This window comes from Anolis carolinensis, chromosome 2 (genome assembly GCF_035594765.1).
Source record: "Anolis carolinensis isolate JA03-04 chromosome 2, rAnoCar3.1.pri, whole genome shotgun sequence".
Classification (NCBI taxonomy): domain Eukaryota; kingdom Metazoa; phylum Chordata; class Lepidosauria; order Squamata; family Dactyloidae; genus Anolis; species Anolis carolinensis.
In genome coordinates this window covers 18997051-19016249 of record NC_085842.1, presented here as the reverse complement: position 1 = coordinate 19016249, position 19199 = coordinate 18997051, and the positions used below count along the sequence as shown (strand labels likewise).

Below are 19199 nucleotides of genomic sequence, written 5' to 3'. Positions count from 1 at the left end.
CCGGAAAACATACAGCAACCCTGTGATCCTGGCCATGAAAGCCTTTGACAACAGCTAGAAATCTGATTGGTTAATTTCTCTACCATGCTAATGGGGAACTGGTTTGAACAGGTTTTTACCTCAGAGTGAGTGTGTGTATGCTGACTGGAAACAGCCAGGAAAGAAGGACTTTAAAAGAACTATTTATTTCTACTGTTCCCTGTAAGCAATCAGAGAGACTACTCTAAATATTATTGCTCTGTTTGACCATTTTGAAGTCAGTAAAATTCCTGTTAATTGTTCTACAAAGCTGCGTGGCACATCATTACGCTGCAGGGTGACTTTGGTTCACAGGTGGACATAAGAGCTTCTGTTTACCATCATCTACAATCCTTAACATAATCCTACTTGTTACCACTGTAGGAATCTTCACATAAGGTACTTATGCCATGATCATCTGACTTCTAGTTGGAAAAGCCCAGTGCTGGAATAAATCCAACCTTATTTAATGGATCTTAATACTGATAAAAAATAGTCCCCCCTTGCAGAAATATCCTCATATTCTAATATTTAAATTCTTGTATACAATTTAAAAACTCCCTGGATTTCATAGCACGAAGCCTTGGTTAAAAAACAACAACACTGCACCTTTAAGAGGAGGGTTTGTTATTCAACTACGTCATCCAGAGTCGGAGCCTAATGCTCGCCTTTGTTTCTGCCAAGAGTCTGGCTCAGGCGTTAATCACGTGACTGAAAAAGGAAGCAGAAGCCGCTCAAAGAAAGGGCCCGGGTGGAGGAGGGAAAAAAGGGTCCTACATTAAAAAGGAGCCGGTTGGAAACACCAACTTCCCATTTTAAAAAAACCCAAACAAGAAAGGATGACAATTCAAAGAAAGGACCTTGAAGCAAAGAAGGGCCAACAGACATAAGAGGCCTGGTTTTTTTTATTCCTCCTCCTCTTCCTCTCTCCTCGTAGCGTGCCTTCTTCTCCTTCTTGGGTGGCCTTCCTCTCTTCCTGGTGAGTCCTTTCTTATTCGCAGGCCTTCTCCATATAGGACCGAAAAGCAAATGGTAATGATTTTTTTGTATAAAAGGTAAAGGTTTCCCCTTGACATTAAGTCTAGTCGTATTTGACTCTGGGGGGTTGGTGCTCGTCTCCATTTCTAAGCTGAAGAGCCGGCGTTGTCCATAGACATCTAGGTCATGTAGCCGGCATGACTGCATGGAGCGCATTTACCTTCCTGCCGGAGCAGTACATATTGATCTACTCACATTTGCATGTTTTCGAACTGTTAGGTTACCAGAAGCTGGAGCTAACAGCGGGAGCTCACCCTGCTTCCTAGATTCGAACCGCCAATCTTTTGGTCAGCAAGTTCAGCAGCTCAGCGGTTTAATCTGCTGCGCCATCGGGGGTTCCGAGGTTTTTGTATACACATTTTAAAAGCTGATAGCTCAATTAATGCTTTGTTTTCTTCCCCCCTCCAAGTTAAACCCATTGGAATTAATAATGGAAGCCAGACTAAGCTTTGAACAAAGGAAATTCATTTTAAAAATGCTTCTGGAAGCGTGAAAATTTAGGTCCGTTCTGCACTGCCACATAATCCAGATTATCAAAGTGAATAGTCCAGTAGTTCAAACATGAAGAGACCCAACTCATCCGGACCTGAAGCAGGCGGGGTCTGTGAGAGCAGTGGGTCATCCTGGGGGAAAACTACACATAAGTTCCCGAGTGTGGATCTTTATAGCTCAGACATGCAGCGCCAGTTCTTTAGACAGCTTTCCTACCAAGAGGGCGAGGGACCCAGAGAGGTTTGCAGCCGTCTCCACGATCTCTGCCGCCAGTGGCTGAAGCCAGAGCAACACACCAAGGCTGAGATGCTGGACCTGGTGATCCTGGAGCAGTTCCTGAGCCTCCTGCCCCCAGAGATGGGGAGCTGGGTCCGAGAGTGTGGGGCAGAGACCTCTTCCCAGGCGGTGGCCCTGGCGGAAGGCTTCCTCCTGAGTCGGGCAGAGAACAAGAGGCAGGAAGAACAGGTGAGAGCATTTCCTCTTGGTTTCTATAAAGCTGAGACTGATGGCTTGGCCTTTCTTCCAAGATGACACCCGATGTGGGGGATAAGCAAGGCCCTGCCCCCTCTGTCTCTTTTCCCACCCACTCCGCCCCAGTGCTACCACTCCTATATTCAGTGCAAGCTCTGTAATTCTTCTACTGAAATCGGATGTCCCTAGGTGGGAGTATGGTTTAATGTTTTGCAGTTAATTTGCCATCTCAAAAATTACTCCTTTAAACAAGGTCCAAGTGCCTTGTGTTGCATCTTTTCAAAGGAATGTTCTTGCTGTTGCTGCACAAAACATGGCAGTATGATGACTTTCCAAAGGCAGTGTGTGGTTCAAGGGTGGATCGTGCTTCTGTCTGTGCCAGGAGATTGCTCACTCTTGCTCCAAGGAATTAAGGGTGATGCAATTTGCATTTTTTTTCCTTGAAAGCCTTATGCACAGATGTCTCAATCATGAATTGTTGTTTTTTCCCCTGGAATTCTCTCTGCTCTTTCAGGAAGTTCAGTTAGTCCTCGCTGCATCAGACACTACTCAAAGTCTCCAGCAGAAAAAGCTGAAGCAAGAGTGCGATGGGGCTTTGGTTTTGCATGGTAAGTATGAACCCTCTTTGGACATAATTCCCCTTTGACATAACCATCTTTGGAGACAATCTTCTTGGTGTTTTATGCCCGTGAAGCTTTCCCTTTGGAAAGATTTGAGTATTTTTTATCTCAACAAAGAATTTGATATTGAGAAGCACATGCAGGGCCTTTAGAATTTGACATATAGATCTAAATGTTTAATTTTAGTATTTACTTCTGGCAGGTCTACCCAGGCAGTTTTAATGACAAATTTTAAACTTGCATCTTATGTTTAATCCTTGTTTTGTGTATTTTAATACGTATTTTATGGAAGTATGTTTTTAGATGAATGTGTGTTTTAGTAATGTTGTAACTTGCCTCACGCCATGAGGAGAGGTGAGCATGAAATAAAAATTATTATTACTATTATTATTATTATTAGATCCCGTGCTGATTCATAGGGGGAGATGTGATCATGAAGATAGGCTGGACCTGAACCGTGTAGGGCTTTATAGGTAATAACCTGCACTTTGAATTGAGTCCGGAAACTTACCGGCAGCCAGTGGAGCTGCTTCACTAGGGGCATGTTGTGCTCCCTATAGCTAACCCATTAGTAACCTGGCTGCCGATCTTTGCATCAACTGCAATTTTCGAGCCGTATTCAAAGGCAGCCCTGTGTAGAGTACATTGCAACAATCCATTCAAGATGTAACTAAGGCATGGACCACTGTGGCCAAATCAGGCCTTTTGCGGTACAGTTGCAGCTGGCGCATAAGTTTTAACTGTGTGAAGGCTGTCCTGGCCACCACCGACACCTGCACATCAAGTGTCAGCACTGAGTCCAGGAGGACCCCCGGACTGCAGACCTGTGTCCTCAGGGGGAGTGCAACCCTGTTAGGCACAGATTGCCACCCTATACCCCAAATGGCCCGCAACTGACCAAGAGGGCTTCTGTCTTGTCGGGATTGAGCCTGAACTTATTAGCTCTCATTCGGTCCATTACAGCTGTCAGACACTGGTCCAGGATCCAGGGAGCTTCCTTGGAATTAGAGGGAAAGGAGTAGTAGAGTTGTGCATCATCAAAACTCTGGATGACCTCACCCAGGCATTTCATGTAGATATTGAAAGCATGGGGAATGGCCAGGGGTCCGAGCGGGTGTCCCCCAGCATCACCATCTGGGTACGGTCCTCCAGGAAGGAGCAGAGGCACTGCGAATTAAAGTTGCAAATGTTTAATAATTTTTAAAAGGTATAGTTGCTATCCCAGGTCCCTGGTGACTTTCCTGGCTTTATGGGAGGTAGAACCAGATCACACACCTTAAATACTAAAATTTTACTGGGGTAGAAAATGCTACTGTGACTTTCTCATAGGCTTTTTTTAGGACTATACTTGTAAGCTTTGAGACAAGCTTATGTGATCTGTTTCCCTCCACTCTGATGTCTCTCACAGGGGATGGAAAGACAATGACAGCAAATCCTCAGCTGTCTCTTCCTTTTTCTGCTGGAATGGAATCGACTGAGGTAAGGAGAGGATTCCTGAGTGTCCTAGCAAGGCTGTTGTTTTCATTTACTCTGGATTTTAAACAAATGGTCCAAGTCCATACATTTTTTTATTTCCTGAATTTTTAAAAATATGAACGAAGAGATAACAAAACAGGGTAATTCACCTTGGCCCAGGAGTTTGAGCTCTTAAAAGGCTTGTTCTGTGTTCTGACAGTCCAGTCCTGAGTTGGAGCTGCTTTACTTATTCTGTAATTTTGGTTTTCTTGACTTCTAAAAAAGTGGAAATCCTATTTCCTCCTCATTTTCTCCTTTTTCCTTCTGTTTTCCCATGCTAACAAATTGTAAGGAGGACTGACTGTTAGGAATTTTGGGAGTTGAAGTCCGAAACACCTGGAGGGTTCAAGTTTGCTGATGCCTGCTGTAGCCTCATTTAGTTCAGTTTTTACCCTCTCTTCTTTTTAAATTTATTACAGTAGAGTCTCACTTATCCAAGCTAAACAGGCCGGCAGAACCTTGGATAAGTGAATATCTAGGATAATAAGGAGGGATTAAGGAAAAGCCTATTAAACATCAAATTAGGTTATGATTTTACAAATTAAGCACTTAAACATCATGCTATACAACACATTTGACAGAAAAAGTAGTTCAATATGCAGTAATGTTATGTTGTAATTACTGTATTTACAAATTTAGCACCAAAATATCATGATATATTGAAAACATTGACTACAAAAATGCCTTGGATAATCCAGAACCTTGGATAAGCAAGTCTTGGATAAGTGAGACTCTACTGTATTGCCAATTTTTCCCAGTTCAAGACTCAAGACAGATTTAGAAATGCATAGGTAAAATTTTAAAGATTCAGATGTTTAAAGGAGATTAGACTCCCAGAATCAAAGAAGAAAACACATCTCAGCACATAAAATAGAAAAGTCCAAGACATTCTGTAGGTATGATGGGCCTTATGCAACCTAATATTGAAACACAAAACATTTTACTTATCTGCAAAATTGAAAAAAAGGAATATGCCAGTCTAATCTTTCTGGGAAAGAAACTCCAGAATCTAGAAGTAGCCACAGAGGCCCCTTATACACTGCCATATAAAATCCATATTGTGTATTTTCTTTGAACTGGATTATCTGGCAATGTAGACTCATATAATCAAGTTCAAAGCAAATTGTCTGGATTATTTGATTTGACAATCTGGATTATATGGCAGTGTAGAAGGGGTCGGAACCTGAGTTGTGTGAGGCTTTATAGGTCAAAACTAACATGTAAAGAATTGGCATAGCCACTTCTTGAGTATTCCTTGCCTAAAGAAACCTAAGTTGTGAAAAAATCAGTAGGCAACTTGAAGGCATGCATGAACCAACAGCAAATGCAACAGGGAGGTTGTGGGCTCTCTGAAATCAGCCCCAAACAGCAGTCTGGTTGCAGCTCTCTGGACCATTTGAAGTTTCTGAACTTTCTTCAAAGGCAAACAGCTTTCTATGGGAAGTTTACAACTACTGCATAGACGCCATGGCCCTTTCCTGCTCTTCTTTGAAGGCAGCTGGGGTTGCCTCTGTGTCATGATCTCCAATCTGACACTCTGCTAGCAGACCTGTCAAGTCTCTACTAGCAGAGGCATTCCCAGCTGCCTCCAAAGAAGTGCAGGAAAGGGCCATGGCATCTATGCAGTTGAGATAAGTAATACAATTATTAGTATTATTATTATTAAATAGGCAACAGGAATGTTTAACCCAGACATGGGCAAACTTTGGCCCTCCAGGTGTTTTGGACTTTAACTCCCACAATTCCTAACAGCCTACCAGCTGTTAGGAATTGTGGGAGTTGAAGTCCAAAACACCTGGAGGGCCAAAGTTTGCCCATGCCTGGGCTAAATCCTACTATGTAGTGCTTCTTGCACTCCGTTCATTGATAACCTTTATGTGATTAGGAAACACTTTCTTTTCCCACCAGGATCTTTTCACCTTTGAGGACGTGGCTGTCCATTTCTCCCCGACTGAGTGGGCTCTTCTGGATCCCGATCAGAGAATCCTGCACACGCAGATCATGGAGGAGACTCGTGGGATTGTGGCCTCTCTTGGTAAGGCTCCCACCCTGATGGGGATTTCAGAAGCAGTAATTCCCAGACTTTCCTATTTTATCCTCATAATATTGTGCTATCAGCATGACTTAAACTGTTGAATGTTTCTTAGTCCGATTCTCATGTCTACTTTATATGAACCTGGCCCTCTTTGCTGTTTGGTATGTTCTATGATAAAATACACCTTGCTGTGAATCCCTTACCAATTCAAACCATTCTTATTTGAAGGAATCTATCATCTTTTCATCTTTTTGTGTGTAATTATTCGGTGCTTTGCCTCCATCATCTTGTAGGAGTGGTTTGCCAGGGCCTTTGTCTGTGCAGCATGCACAAGATTTAGCTAAAGTGCCACTGCCAATGTCTTTGAGAGCTCTTCCAACGGTATCACAGCTGACTACTGCTGCTTTGTTCCTTCCATTTTGGTGCCACTCTGCTACCTTCACCATTAGATCCAGTCTTCTTCAGTTTCCCTAAATCACTATAGCACAGTGGTTCCCAACCTTTGGGTCCCCAGATGTTTTGGCCTTCAACTCCCAGAAATCCTAACAGCTGGTAAACTGGCTGGGATTTCTGGGAGTTGTAGGCCAAAATACCTTGGAACTCAGATTGAGAACCACTGCTCTAGCACAAATCACATATTTCTTGCTCAGTTTGTAAATAATCTTTAGGGCTGGGTTGTAGCGCAGGCTGGTTAGTAGCCAGTTGCAATAAATCACTATGACTAAGAGGTCATGAGTTCAAGGCCAGTCCCAGAGTGTGCCCCTGACCATTAAAAAAATAGCCCTGCTCGTTGTTGACCTAAGCAACCTGAAAGATAGTTGCATCTATCAAGTAGGAAATTTAGGTACCACTTATGTGGGGAGGCTAATTTAACTAATTTACGACACCATAAACATCGTCCATCAGCGTTTGGAATGAGGAAGTATCCATCAAGGTGTCACAGTGGATGATGAAGCAGCTGCTCCCCCTGTGGCCAGAATCGAGCATACCCTCAGGAAGTTGGAAGCTGGAGAATGTTAAATTGGCTCTGTGTCTCTGTCTCTATATTCATATGGAACTGAATATTTGCCATGTATGTGTACATTGTGATCCGCCCTGAGTCCCCTTCGGGGTGAGAAGGGTGGAATATAAATACTGTAAATACTGTAAATGATCTTGCCCATAAAAGGGTATATCAGTAAGGAATCATTTTCTTCATTAATACATTTTTCAAAGGCGTTCCAGTTTTCTAAGAGTGTTTTCTAAGAGTATGGCAGGGAAGTACATATCTCATGTTTTCAAGTTGTTTGCAAAATGGGAAGAATCATTATAACCTGACCCAGATTTGCTGCAAGGACTGTCTATGTTGTTTTAAGAATAATTTCATTTCAGTCCTTTCCCACTCTCGCTAAGATTTTTTTTTTCTATTCTTCTTCTTCCCAGCGGTTAACTGGCAGAGGAGCAATGCCAAGCACATGAAGCATTTTGGGCACAAAGAGGATCTTACCAGACACACAGAAGTCCACACAGAAGAGGAAAGTTCTGCCAGAGAGAGGCCCTTCAAATGCAATGTATGTGGGAAATGTTTTGCCCAAAAGATGGCACTTGTGCTTCACAAGGCGCTGCATGTTGGGAAAAATGATTTTAAAAGTAAAGCATCAGGGAAAGGTGTTGATTACAAATTGTCAAATCTGAGCCAACAAGAAATCTTTGAAGGAATTGAAGATTTTGTATGCCACGAGTGTGGAAAACATTTTGCTTACAGATCAGTATTAATGATTCATCAAAGAATTCACACAGGAGAGAAACCATATAAGTGTGATGAGTGTGGCAAATGCTTCACTCAAAGTTCATCTTTTTTGTGCCACAAGAGGCTTCACACCGGAGAAAAACCATTCCGATGCCAAGAGTGTGGCAAATGTTTTGCTCAGAGTTCGTATCTTATGACCCACCAGCGAGTCCACACAGGAGAGAAACCATACAAATGCCAGGAGTGTGGCAAATGCTTTGTCCGGGGTTCATACCTTGTGAGCCACCAGAGACTGCACACAGGAGAAAGACCATACCAATGCCAGGAGTGCGGGAAATGTTTTGCGCGCAGACCAGCCTTAGTAAATCACGAGAGACTCCACACAACAAAGAAACCGTTACAGTGTCAAGATGATGGAAAACGTCTTGTGCAAAAGCCATCTCTTGTGACTCATGACAGACTCCACATAGGAGAGAAACTATACAAATGCCAGGAATGTGGGAAGTGTTTTGCTCAGAGTTCATCCCTTGTGAGCCACCAGAGAGTCCACACAGGCGAGAAACCATACAGATGCCCAGATTGTGGGAAATGTTTTGCTCACAGTTCACACTTGGTGAGGCACAAGAGACTTCACACAGGAGAGAAACCGTACAAATGCCAGGAGTGTGGGACATGTTTTGTTCAGAATGCACACCTTCTATGCCACCAGAGAATCCACACAAGAGAGAAACCGTACAAATGCCAGGAGTGTGGGAAATGTTTTGCTCAGAATGTACACCTTCTATGCCACCAGAGAATCCACACAGGCGAGAGACCATAAAGAGACCACACAGGAGAAAAAGTATAGAAATGCCAGCATTGTGGAAAATGTTTTGCTCAGGAATTGTACCTTGTGTTTTGAATAGGGATTACATGTGCATGAGAAAACATGCAAGGAAAATCACTGTCAAGTATGTCAAAAATGTTTTCCTCAAAAGTAATCCTTGTGAAATAGACTTCACACAACAAACAAATCATCCAAAGGTCAGAAGTCTTTTAATGATAGTTCATGATTGTGTGAAGCACGAAAGACTCCATCAAGGAGAGAAACCATACAGTTACCTGTCATGTCAGAAATGTTTTTGTTCTTTTAAAAATGCAAGCCTTTCAATGCACCATGGAGTCTGCTTAGAAGAGAAACAGCATTAGTGCCAGGATTCTGCTCAGATTTTAATTATTTTTTACCAAAATAAAATCCACATAGTAGAGAAATTATAAGTGCTCATAGCTCTTATCTTGTGAAGTAGAAAGAGAGACCACAAGGTTAAAAACATTTAGAACCCACTGGTATCAGCGAAATGCTTCCACACCATTGTTTTAGATTCATTAAAGAGTTGGGTCATGAATAATGTATGACTAGAACTCAATGGTCATCTAATCTTATCTTGTACTATTGTAGTGATCTACTGCTAAGATGTTCAGTGTGTTCATCTAACCTCTTGGTGAAAAATCCAGTGGTAGAGAAGGCAGGGCCTTCTAAATAAGACTATTCCATGTAGCCAATGGTTCTTAGCAATGATAACTTTTTGCCTCCAGAGAAGATTAGCATTGGAGGAGAGTATCAAATAGCTTTGTTGTTGCAGAACCTCACAAAAGAATAGGGGGAGAAGGCCCAAATATTATGCAGCAATAGAAGAGAATGAAAAATGAGTTGATATTCTAGTATGGTTTGAATTGTAAGAGGTGCTTTGAATGCAATTTTCCTGCTTCTTAGCAGGAGGTTGGACTGGATGGCCCATGAGGCCTCTTCCAACTCTATGATTCTAGGTGGAGAAATCCTTTATTTCGTTAATGGATTTACGCAGTATCTGACTCTTGAGTTCAAAAGGAAGATATGTTACATGCACCCGTTCGTGTCTTCCTGTGTAATGTGCATTTTGAGTTATTCCAATTTTCTTGTCTGTTTATTTCATTTTTAATTTTGTTTTGCATATTTTTGTAGAATGTACAATTTTCTGTATTAGTATTCAAATTTCTATAGGCTAAGTGATAATTTGATCTGTTGTGCAAAACTTAAGCCCCTGCACCCTGTATACTAGAGAAATAAGTGTGTCTGTGTAGAGTAAAAATCCAAACTTATAATAAATGCAAGCTTACCAACGTCTGTGTGTGTTCATGGGAATCTGCCTCCTCTTCTTGTTTCCCACATGTTTCTCTTCACTTCAGTATCTCTCTTCATTTGCCCAAGTGAAACAGTCACTTGAATAGGAAAAAGAGCTGGGATTTCCAGGGTAAATGTGCGATGCCACGTCCTCTGGGTTCATGGCAGGTAGCCCCATTCAGCAACTGCAGCAGGGGTGCCCCATCCCCTGAGATACTCCCTATTTTTCCACTTTTGCAAGGGAACTGTGCACAAAAGTGGAGGGACAACTGTATATTCTACTTTGTCCATTTTAATAAAATAGTATGAAAACATACAAGGGAGAATGATCCCTCTCCCTCGTGGAAATATCCTGACATTCCAATACGTAAGCGTGCTCAAATGGAGTGTTGATGCTAAATCTGCTTTTCGGACTGCACTGTAGTGGTGTGTGTGTGTGGGGGGGGGGGGGGTATTTTAACTCCAGCAAAGGGTTTTCTGAAAACCAGAAGTAAAGAAGAATAACAACTTTACTGTCATTGTACATTGTACAATTAAATTAAATGCTTTCCCCAGTACACATCACAAAAACACACCACCCACCACACCACACTCCAACCACCACTGCACAGCTCCCAATGCCACATCAATGCGAAACCATGGAGTCCAATATAGTTACAGCTCTAGGATGAAAGCTATCTCTCTGTCTGTTTGTCCTTGTCTTTGTCACCGTGTACCATGACAAAGCTGTAATGGCTTCCAGTGACATCTTGTTTTAACCTAAAACAACCTAAGCCTAAAATGTCCCAAGAGGCTTAAAAACTAGATAGGTAATATTGTGTGTATATGGGCATGTTCAACTACTCCTAGTCCTTTACATTGTTGATGATACAGTGTTGGTATACAGTGTTCCCTCACTTATTGCGGGTGTGACGTTCCAGGACCACCCGCAATAAGTGAAAATCTGCAAAGTAGGGACACTATATTTATTTTAATATTTATACATTCTTTTAGTAGTTATACACTATTTCAAGTCTTTATCAACCAATCGTGTGTTGATAAATTGCCTCCTTCTCCTCTCGTTGCCGCTTGGGCTCCTTTTCTTTCCCTTTGGCTTCTCCTTCCTCCCTGTAAATTGTAATTTTTTTATGATTTATAAAAGTCTTTTAGAGTTTATTGAAAAACTGCAAAACAGCAAATCCGTGAAAAGTGAACTGCGAAGTAGTGAGGGAACATTGTACTGGCAATGGAGAAAGGTATTCCCTGTTGGATATCTCAGTTTGTATTGATATGCAATGTAGTCCAACTGGTTTCACTGATTGGAAACCTACCCACCATGTGGTTCATGTCATGGGCGATCACAGTTGTGGATGAGTGTGGTTGCTGCAGTTTGACACCATGCTAACTGCCATAGTTCACTGTTCAAAGAGTTGTAGAATCAAAATGCAGCAGAATTGCCCAAACACGAATCAAGGAACATGAAAGGCACTGCAGACTAACTCAACCAGAGAAGTCAGCCATAGCAGAGCACTGGATGAACCAACCTGGACACAGCATATTATTTGAAAACACAGACATGCTGGACCACTCTGACGACTGTTATCGACCGCGTTTGGGGGATCGGGCCCCTTTAGAAGGAAGCCGATCCGGTCCTGAGGGAACGGACCTTGGCGAAGCCAAAAGAAGAATATAAGCCGCAATACAACCTGAAGCCTGAAATGAAGAGGGTCCGCCAAGTTGAAGGAAAATCCGCCAAGGAGTTTTTATTTAGCAATTCAGCTGAAAAGGACGCTAATAGCGATCATTCAATCTACTAGCGTAACATATGTTTCAAATAAAGCCATATTTATACAATGTTTTGGTCTGACAGCCCTTTGAATTTCCCGCCCCGCTTCCCTGCCCATCTGATCGCGGATAGGCTGAGAGGTTGAACGAGGCGGGCTTTCGTTTCCCGCCTTGCTCTGCTGGCCCAATGGGGAGCCGCTTTTTGTCCCCTCTCGGGCCAATCAGAGAGGAGGAGGCGGGAGCTATTGAGACAAAGAGGTGACCGGACAGGAAACATCTGATTAATTCTGGCCCAGCCAATTTCTAAAGGAATTAATGACACCCATCAAGGATGTCCGGGGTCCTGTCACGTTCACAGATTTTAGATATGTCTTTGGGGTGTCAGACGGGAAGTGGTGATTTGATGAGCCATCATTGACGGCCCCACAGGGTGCCTTCCTGCGGCGTCCTGGCCTGAGATGTGACAATGTTTGCCTTGGGGGCGAGTCACCTTTAGTTTGGTGACTCGCCCTATATTGTCCATGCGATCGGAATGAGATGGGATTAAACTGTGGCAGATTATCCTTTTGTTTTTGGGAAGGGGAGGTCTGAGTCATGGGGCTAGAGTTCAGGTTGGGGTCATAATATTTCCCATTTGATTTCATGATCTGCCAATTATATGGGATAAAATGAAAATTAAAAATAAAGTTGGAATATAAACCCAGCTGGGAAAAACACATATTTTCCGGGGATCCCAAAGAGTATAAATACATATAGGCAGATAGGTAGATAAAGGAGAATCCATAAAGGTGGGTGACATTGCATAAAGGGGAATCATGAATGATATAAACAATATAAATGAGCAATAGAAAACATTTGATAGGAACGAAGTTCACAACATCTGGGGAATCCAACATAGAAGTAGGGTTCAAGCAGCATGATTTCACAATCCATGAAGTTAGCCCAACAATTTGAAATTCATACAACAGTGAGTCATGTACATAGAATATGAAAATTCGCAAATACATGAGGGGAAAGAGTTCATAAGGAATTCATAGAGATGGCATGGGGAAGGGGCACATATGGGTTAGTAAGTCTTTGGAGGTATAGGATTTCATAAGTCCAAGGGTAGGTCTGGGGAAGAGTGTTCTTCTTCTTCATAAAATCACAAAAGTATGCATGGAACGTGGAGTGCACCCGTCCGTCACCCCCTGGCAGCTGTAGAGGGTGAGGGTCCTTGGAGAACTATGTCTCCCCCGCGAGAGAGCGATCCCCCCCATCCCCAATTCACAGAAAGGGGCTAGGGAAAGCCATTCCGCGAGTCGCGGGGAGAGGAAAACCCGGGATAAGGCAGCAGCTTGGCTTGAAAGGAGCTGTCGATCCCGTTTTGACAGTCAGCTGATGAGGTGCCGAAAACTGGACCGATTCTGGTTCTGCTGGTTGTCTTCGAGTCAGGAGCCTTAGAAAGGGTTAGGACTAAAAGAGGAGCGTTCTAGGGGTAATTTTGATAGAGATATGAGCCAATTTATATCGTCCGCCATGTTAATCTATGGCAGGGAAACCTCAACCGGAGTTTAAAGGGACGGGAGGGAGAGAGAGATTGCATGCAAAGGAAAGGAGTCAGAGAAAAGATACAAAATAACCAGATAGAGAGGGTTACTGTTAAAATAAATGCTACTTTTATTGGGGGGATTTGTTACATAGTTCAGGGAAGAGGAAAATGAAGGAAAAAAGGTCTTTTAATAATAGTCTGTTGCGGTCCCGCTCCGTTCTTTTGGGGAGTAATCTATGGAACTTTCTGCTGCGTTTTCAAATCAATTTGAAAGCTGGGGTGACGGTCATCACGACCACCATGTCAGAAGACACTAAGAAGCCACTGAAATCCACAAGCATGTGGACAATTTCATCAGAAGGGGGGAAACCATGAAAATGAACAAAATCTGGCTCCCAATATTTTTTTTAAAACCCTCTAAAATCAGGACAGTAAATAAAGAACCACACACTGAAAACAGGGGAATTCCAGACATGAAACAATCAGGGGCAGCTAACACCTCCCAACAAAGGAATCCCCCCAGGCAGGAAGCAGCCAGGCCTCGAAGCTGGAAGACTATTAAATGTTAATCAAGGTGATTAATTGCAACGTTCACACTTGCCTCCAACATAGAATCATAGAATAGTAGAGTTGGAAGAGACCTCATGGGCCATCCAGTCCAACCCACTGCCAAGAAGAAGGAAATCGCATTCAAAGCACCCCCGACAGATGGCCATCCAGCCTCAACAGACAAGAGTTCTTTCTCCCACCCTGGACATTCATTCCACAGATAGATAAACCCCACTTGCCTAGTCTCCAATATACCCCATAACCTATGAGGATGCCTGCTATGGATGTGGGCGAAACGTCAGGAGGGAATGCAAAGACATCTCTAAACTGGAATAGTGCGATGTGCGGGGGGAATGACACATCTCATGAAAATCTTCCGTGTATATATTTTAAAATATATGCTATTTCACAGAGACCCAAAAGGCACCCTCCGGCCGAGTCTGGCGCACAGTTTGGAAATCTCTGGGTTAAAGGGAGGGAGTCGGATTCCTAGAGGTGGAAAGGAGGCCGTTCTCCCGGGCAGGCCAACCTCTTCCGCCTCGGCCTTTTGTGGCCTCCTTCCTGCGCCTTCTTGGCCCTGGTGAGTCCCAAACTCCCCCTTGATCTTCGGCAAAGGAGCCAGGATTCTGCGGCTGTTTCCCCCCAGGTTAGACCCCTGGAGTCCGTAGGGCTTCCCTCTCCGCCCCGGGCCCATTCCCAGGGGTCTCCTCTGCCCACGACAGAGAAAAAGGAAGCCGGGTGGAGGGGCGAGGGGGCCGGGAGTGGGCAGGACTCCCATTGAATGCCAGGGAAGGAAAAAGAGGGAGAGAGTGCCACCACCCACTAGATGGCTTATAGCAGAGTGGATGGATATACAGTCAAGTCTCACTTATCCAAGCTTCACTTATCCAATGTTCTGTATTATCCAACGCAGCCTGCCTTTTAGTAGTCAATGTTTTTGTAGTCAATGTTGCAATGTTTTGGTGCTAAATTCGTAAATACAGTCATTACCACATAATATTACTGTGTATTGAACTGCTTTTTCTGTCAATTTGGTGTAAAACATGATGTTTTGGGTGCTTAATTTGTAAAATCATAACCTAATTTGATGTTTAATAGGCTTTTCCTTAATCCCTCCTTATTATCCAAAATATTCGCTTATCCAATGTTCTGCTGGCCCATTTATATTGGATAAATATATGGCGCAGGCAGGAGAGCAAGCCAGCTGTAATCAGCTGCAATGAATCACTCTGACCAGGAGGTCATGAGTTCGAGGCCCGCTCGGAGCCTATGTTTGTTTGTCTTTGTTCTATGTTTAAAAGGCATTGAATGTTTGCCTATATGTGTAATGTGATCCGCCCTGAGTCCCCTTCGGGGTGAGAAGGGCGGAATATAAATGCTGCAAATAAATAAATAAATAAATAAGTGAGACTCTACTGTACTAGGAGCACAGATATCTATATAACAGGGTATACAGGAAGTAGTATGTTAATGTTATTGTAAAAACATCAAATGAACTGTAATGCAATAGATTTTTTTTATACAGTAGAATCTCACTTATCCAAGCTAAACAGGCTGGCAGAACCTTGGATAGGTGAATATCTTGGATAATAAGGAGGGATTAAGGAAAAGCCTATTAAACATCTAATTACGTTATGATTTTACAAATTAAGCATCAAAACATCATGTTATATAACAAATTTGACAGAAAAAGTAGTTGAATACGCAGTAATGTTATGTTGTAATTACTGTATTTATAAATTTAGCACCAAAATATCACGATATATTGAAAACATTGTCTACAAAAATGGCTTGGATAATCCAGAGGCTTAGATAAGCGAGGCTTGGATAAGTGAAACTCTACTGTATATAGTATATGCTTATCCAACATAAAATGGGCCAGCAGAACATTGGATATGTGAAAATGTTGGGTAATAAGGAAGGATTAAGGTAAAGCCTATTAAACATCAAATTACTTTATGATTTTACAAATTAAGCACCAAAAGCATCATGTTTTACAACAAATTGACTGAAGAAGCAATTTAATACAAGGTGACGCTATATAGTAATTTCTGTATTTATGAATTCAGCACTGAAACATCACAATGTATTGAAAACATTGACTACAAAAACTTTGGCTACTAACAAATTGACTACAAATAAAGATAGAATTTAATAAAATGAACTTACTGTAACAACACTGCCGGATGTTAAATCCATAAGAAGTTCAGTCCTTGCTGCCTAGCAGTGGATCCAGGCAGGAGGCAGACCTCATTGGATAATCCAGAGTGTTGGATAAGCAAAGGCTGGGTGAGACTACTGTAACCTAAAAGTACAAATCTTATATCTGTTGTAAGTAAGTATCTGTATTTACATAAGTTTAAGGTGGGAGACACAAATCTCCTCTTAGGGAAGGTAATTCAGAAGTTCAGCGTCTTTCCAGGATCAATCTGATGATTCAAAAAGTCAATCATAAACTTCTTGGAGGTCAAATCTGGAGGACTATTTGTTTCATAAAGAGTTGTAGTAATATCAGAGAGGAATTTAAAGAGGTTACTACAAGGTATCCCAGGTAGTGTTTCCTTGTTTCGACGTTTGTTGTGGGTACACCTTCTTCAGGTAATCTGTTCTCCTTTGTTCTTTCCAGTGTTACTTGGTATTGCAGTAGGAGTTAAATCTCTGGCTGCCAAGGTAGTGGAAATGGTCAACATTTTCTAATGTTACACTATTAAGCTGCGTTTCTGGCATTGCAAAGGGGTTAGCTGGTGCCTGTTGGAAGAGCACTTTGGTTTTCTCGATGTTCAGTGAGAGGCTGAGCTTCTCTTATGCTTCTGCAAAGGTATTTAGAGCAGCTTGTAGGTCTTCTTCTGAATGCGCACAGATGACGTTATCATTGGCATATTGGAGCTCTATGACAGATGTTGTTGTGACCTTGGTTTTGGCTTTCAGTCAGCTGAGGTTAAATAGCTTGCCATCTGCTGCCACATAATACACCAGATAAACGATTATGGAAAAGAAACATGTGTTGTCAAAGGTATTCATGGCCAGAATCACTGGGTTGCTGTGAGTTTTCCATGTATGGCCATGTTCCAGAAGCATTCGCTCCTGGCATTTCACCCACTTATATGACAGGCATCCTCAGAGATTGTAAGGTCTGTTGGGAACTAGGAAAGTGGGGTTTATATATCTCTGGAATGTCCAGGGTGGGAGAAAGAACTCTTTTCTGAGGCAAGTGTGAATGTTGCAAAAGGCCAGCTTGATTAGTATTGAAAAGCCTTGCAGTTTTGAGGCCTGGCTGCTTCCTATCAAGAAGAATCCTTTGTTGGGAGGTGTTAGCTGGCCCCGATTGTTTCATGTCTGGAATTCCCCTGTTTTCTGAATATTGCTCTGAATGTTGTTCTGAACTCTGGCCATTTGCAACATTTGTCTCAAACAGACAAGAGTTCTTTCTCCCAACCTGGACTTTCCACAGATAATCTAAACCCAACTTGCCTAGTTTCCAGCAGACCTCACAACCTCTGAGAATGCTTGCTATAGATATGGGCAAAACGTCAGGAGTGAATGCTTCTGGAATATGGCCATACAGCCTGGAAAGCTCTCAGCAACCAAAGGAACATGTTATTATTATAGACATCGCAGTACCAGGAGACAATAGAGGACAAAGAGCTGGAAAAGATCATGAAATACAAGGACTTACAAACTGAAATTGGATGAATATGGCAAAAGACAACAGTGGTACCAAAATGGTTGATGCTCTTGGGGGCATTCCAAGAAACTTCAAAAAGCATCTGAAAAGCCTTAATTTGGACAGAACATCAATCTGCAGCACTTCTTGGAACTGCGTACATTCTATGAAAATGCCTCTAATATCCTACGCCCTTGGGAAGAGCCCGATATTCAGAGACGAACCCCAGACACTTGGTCCTAATGTGCATATGTGCTCTGTCATTATGTATATGTAAATAAATAATAACTATATGTCTTACCTGTCTCTCTTAGTGGCTTGAGGCAGGTTACAATATAGCTAAAACGTATAATCCTAGACATGATATAAAATACACATCTTAAAATGTATTTCTATGAAATATATTAAAATACACAGAACAAAGACTAAAATATAGAATGCACAAGACATAGTTAAAACTAACCGGTTAGGTCTGCCAGAAGAGACACCAGTAGGTCTTTGATTGTGTCTTAAAATTTGATAGCTCATTTAGCCATTGGATCTCTTCCGGCAGGTTGTTCCACAGCCTTTTTGGAGATGCCAGTCAGGTCCTGGTTTGTTGGGGTCTCCCAGAGAACCTCAGGGTCAGGGGCGAGATGATATGGCAGAAGGCAATGCTCTGTACGCAACCTAAACCCAAACCACACAGGCAAAGTGAATGTGCTGTGGTTACAAAGCTAGATAATGTAACGTACTGATTTAAAATCTCTAAATAAATTGAAGCAGTTATTTAAACAAGCATCGTTAGTTTTCTTTAAAAAAAAAAGAGCTGTGGATAATGTGACATCAATAGAAAGAATCATAGGTAGATAGTCTGGGTAGGGACTGTGGGTAAGGAATGAAGGGACAGCTCAGTGGAAGTCCAAGTGAGGGCAAGCGGGTCTGGAGGCTGGATAAGCAAAGGCCTAAGTAAAAGGAGGATCCAGCCTTACTTGGTCCTGAAATAAATAAAATACTTTTTTAACTCTAAAAAAAAATTCTCCCAGAGCCCCTTGTTTAATTCTTACATTCTTTCACAGACGTGATGTGATTGTTGGCCGAGAATTTTGGAGTAAAGCCTGTTCGGGGATCTCTTTCCCTTGAGAGAAGAGGAAGGAAAAGCATCTTGGATCCAATTTGCTTCTTCATCAAACAGTGGTTCCAACATGGAGAGACCCAACTCACCTGGACTTGAAGTAGGACTTGGGAGCAGTGGAATATTCTGGGGGAAAACTACACGTAGCTTCCTTAGTTTGGACCTTTATAGTACACCCAAACAACGTCAGCGCTTCAGGCAGTTCTCCTACCAAGAGGGCGAGGGGCCCAGAGAGGTTTGCAGCCGCCTCCACGATCTGTGCCGCCAGTGGCTGAAGCCAGAGCAACACACCAAGGCTGAGATGCTGGACCTGGTGATCCTGGAGCAGTTCCTGAGCCTCCTGCCCCCAGAGATGGGGAGTTGGGTCCGAGAGTGTGGGGCAGAGACCTCTTCCCAGGCGGTGGCCCTGGCGGAAGGCTTCCTCCTGAGTCGGGCAGAGGACAAGAGGCAGGAAGAACAGGTGAGAGCATTTCCTCTTCATTTCACTAACCTTGGGACTGATGGATAGATTAAACGTAC

The 19199-nt window shown here is 42.6% G+C and overlaps 2 protein-coding genes across 3 annotated transcripts in view; both read left to right on the top strand.

Moving 5' to 3' along the window:
* Positions 1 to 19199, top strand: part of LOC100557053 (uncharacterized) — a 62454-nt gene that overhangs the window by 21547 nt on the left and 21708 nt on the right. The window lies entirely within an intron of this gene.
* LOC103280568 (zinc finger protein 883-like) lies at positions 742 to 11893 on the top strand. Of its 2 annotated transcripts, XM_062973438.1 has the most exons (6): positions 742 to 997; positions 1466 to 2013; positions 2534 to 2627; positions 4048 to 4118; positions 6063 to 6189; positions 7612 to 11893. In XM_062973438.1, the coding sequence occupies exons 2-6, from the start codon at positions 1618 to 1620 to the stop codon at positions 8736 to 8738; spliced, it is 1815 nt and encodes a 604-aa protein (XP_062829508.1). In that variant the 5' UTR covers positions 742 to 997; positions 1466 to 1617; the 3' UTR covers positions 8739 to 11893. The 2 variants fall into 2 exon arrangements, with proteins under 2 accessions (XP_062829508.1, XP_062829507.1); XM_062973437.1 differs by having other exon boundaries at positions 742 to 2013.

What these genes read in the sequence shown, in the direction of transcription:
- LOC103280568 (XM_062973438.1), top strand. Translation starts at nt 1,618, where the DNA reads ATGAAGAGACCCAACTCATCCGGACCTGAAGCAGGCGGGGTCTGTGAG. An exon ending in TGGGGCTTTGGTTTTGCATG is followed by an intron (nt 2,628 to 4,047) that starts GTAAGTATGAAC and finishes TGTCTCTCACAG; the next exon opens with GGGATGGAAAGACAATGACA. An exon ending in TGGGATTGTGGCCTCTCTTG is followed by an intron (nt 6,190 to 7,611) that starts GTAAGGCTCCCA and finishes TCTTCTTCCCAG; the next exon opens with CGGTTAACTGGCAGAGGAGC.